Consider the following 3,041-nt stretch of genomic DNA (forward strand, 5'->3'; position numbering starts at 1 on the left):
AATTTAAACTAAAATAATTCATCTACATAAAAGCAAATTCCAATATCTTCTTGCAGAAACATCTTTTATCTTAAATGCAGATGTTCTCTCTTATCTGCATTACTTCAAGGATGCCCATGGAAATTTATTAATAAAACTTATTAAAGTATCTTACTAAGAGAGCAATCTTGACATTACTGAAGATATTGAAAGTCTAAAGGACCCCACACATGCTTCAGCCTCTTGTGAAGTAGCCTGAACATGTCAGTTCTTACAGAAATGAGCATGTGTGGGCTGTTCAGACTGCCTATACAGAGTTTATTCCCTCAAGCAAACATATGGTTCAAGTGGGTTTGAGTGGGCACCCTATACATGCGTAAGTTGAACTATCAGGTTACCTGCTATCGAAATTTGACATGAAGCCTGATAATGTATAAGAGCCCTTAAGTAATAATACAGCTTATAGAAAAAGGAATCCTTGCTGATCAGAAAATTTGCTGTTGTAAAGAATCATTACACTTACTATGGCTTCATACGTAACCATGTATGCCTCTACAATGGCACAAATTTTTCACTGGGTTGATAATGAACAATGAAAACTTTTCTATGAACAATCAACAATTTTTAAAATAATATTTACAACCTAATTACAGTACTTGAAAAAAGAAAAAGGTTTAGCACTCTTCAGTTTAGATGGGAAAAAAGCTATTGATTATTTTAAGGACAGATTTGTATTTACATCATCTAACAAACAGAACCTATAAATTGACTTCAGTAGGATATAACTGCCAACTGCTGTAGGGAACCAGACTGTTTTTCTTGGCTTCAAGTACTCTTTCACTGGTTATTCATCCTCTTCAACATTAATAACTTTGAAGACACCAGTTAGGTCTTTTTCAGGTACCTCCTTTCCTTCCCTCTTCTGAATCAGGTCACTTCTGTCTAGTAATTGATTCAGCTCTTCCTTTGTAAACACTGAAATAGGAAATGTATATATAAGTTAACATGTCAAGAAAGGCCAGAATAGTGAAAAAGGGAATAAATGTAATGGTGCTTTCCACTTTAGTCCCAGAAGTACATGTATGTGCATTAGACATATCACTATATGTAAAACCAAGGAAGAACATCTAACATATAAATAAAAAAATATCTATATGAATTTTTCCAACCATGCTATTTCCTTACCATGGCCTGTGTTTGTGCGATGGATCCTTTCATGATCTCTCTGGCCAAGGAGAGTAACAAGTTCATTGGGATCCATGACTTTATCCAAGAACCTGTCACTCTGTTTTGAGGCTTTGAATTTTCCCGATTGGATGATGAGCTTCTCTAACTTGCGCTTGGTGGCAGCACGCTCTACAATCCTCTCATCTATGGTAGATGCAGTAATGAGCCGAAGGATCAGCACTGGTCGAGTCTGTCCAATCCTATGGCATCGATCCTGTGCCTGCAGGTCAGCTTGTGGGTTCTGCATAAAGTAAATATAATTATATAAAATAATTACTAAGAACAGTCTCATCAGAAGTACTTAGTCATTATTATAATCTCATTGAAAAATAACATGAATCTACAAGACAAAACAAAATTGTATGCATCTATGAAAACAAGACTGAAATATACAAACATGAAAAGTTAATAGCTACTCACCCAATCCGAGTCATATATGATGACTGTATCAGCAGAAGCTAAATTAATACCTAAACCACCAGCCCTTGTGCTTAATAAGAATATAAAACTGTTTGAGTCTTTGCTGTTGTATTCTTTGATGTCATTCTGCCGAGTATCTAATGATCTGCTTCCGTCAAGGCGCTTATAACTAAAAGAAAATCAGAAAATAATACAGCTGTACCATTTACTCATGGTAATTTGCAGGATCCTATTCAGTTTCACTGAGTTCTTATGAATTTTGGAAAGCAAGAAAGATCATCAGATATCTTTTGTTCATTTTACACTAATGAAAAGTAAGTTAAACTCACTTGTATTTGGGCCTGAGGGAGAGATAATCTTCAAGGATATCAAGCATCATGGTCATTTGGGAGAAAATGAGCACTCTGTGTTTGCGCTTGTACAATTCTCCCAGCAGTTGGTCAAGTACTTGCAGTTTTCCACAGGATTCCAGCAGCCCTTCATCAATCTGTTCAGCAGATGAGAGTCAAAAGTTTTAAACTCTGAAAATGAGCCCAGTACTACAACGTTTATGCAAATTACCTAGTGTTTTCATCAGAAATTCACAACTCCTCATAAAAACATCAATGACACTATGATGGTGATAATGTGCATGAAAAATACACTTCATTAGGTCTGCATTTTCCCATTAACTGTGATCAGACTTTTAATCCTTGTGTATAATGATTAATAATAACAATACTAAATATAATCATAGTAATCTCAATTTAAATAGTACCTACCACCAAGAACACAACCGCCAAAATAAGAAAAGAAAATTCTTTTCCTATTACAGCAGTTTCATTCACTTCTGCAAATGCATACAAGTTTTGTATCTCTTACTTACCATGTACTCTCCATCTTGTGTTAGAGGGTAATTGATAAGGTATGGATGGTTCACTATTTTACGACACTGCATCATTCTGTTTGTTAGCTTGATATTGACTGCAGATGACTTCTTCTTTGCTGTAGCTCTGGTGAAGAAAACACCAATATTATGAAATACACAAAATAATAGTTTTCTCTAAGTTCTTAAGGACCTTTTGAGGACAATCACTTCTTATATAAATTCCTCTCAACAAGATACAAATGCATAAATTCCAAGCTTAAATAACAATAAATGTAAGAGATGATAAGATTGTATCAAACTCTTAAGGAAACACTGCTAAAGAAACCTACTCTTCATTTGATCTTTCTTGCATCCTCACCACAGCATCTAGAAATCTGTCTAGGGATTTGGGCGATTCACTTTCATCGAGCAACGCAGAGTAGTCTATGTCCTTTTTGGATTTGCGTTTTGGTCTTCCCTTGTTATCATATTCCACTTTCTCATCCACCTTCTGGAAATGTAAAAAAAAAAATATAAAATTATCATGTTCAAAATCACAATTCAACCA

The 3,041-nt window shown here is 34.9% G+C and overlaps 1 protein-coding gene across 1 annotated transcript in view; it reads right to left on the reverse strand.

Moving 5' to 3' along the window:
• LOC119586160 (lymphocyte-specific helicase-like) overlaps nt 1-3,041 on the reverse strand; it is a gene marked incomplete at its 3' end in the record, with an annotated part of 43,724 nt that continues 40,683 nt past the window's right edge. The window contains 6 exon segments of the mRNA XM_037934855.1: nt 1-954; nt 1,165-1,447; nt 1,627-1,795; nt 1,956-2,113; nt 2,492-2,618; nt 2,824-2,984. Coding sequence (XP_037790783.1) covers nt 824-954; nt 1,165-1,447; nt 1,627-1,795; nt 1,956-2,113; nt 2,492-2,618; nt 2,824-2,984 — 1,029 coding nt within the window.

The sequence above is a fragment of the Penaeus monodon genome, chromosome 21 (genome assembly GCF_015228065.2).
Source record: "Penaeus monodon isolate SGIC_2016 chromosome 21, NSTDA_Pmon_1, whole genome shotgun sequence".
Lineage (NCBI taxonomy): Eukaryota > Metazoa > Arthropoda > Malacostraca > Decapoda > Penaeidae > Penaeus > Penaeus monodon.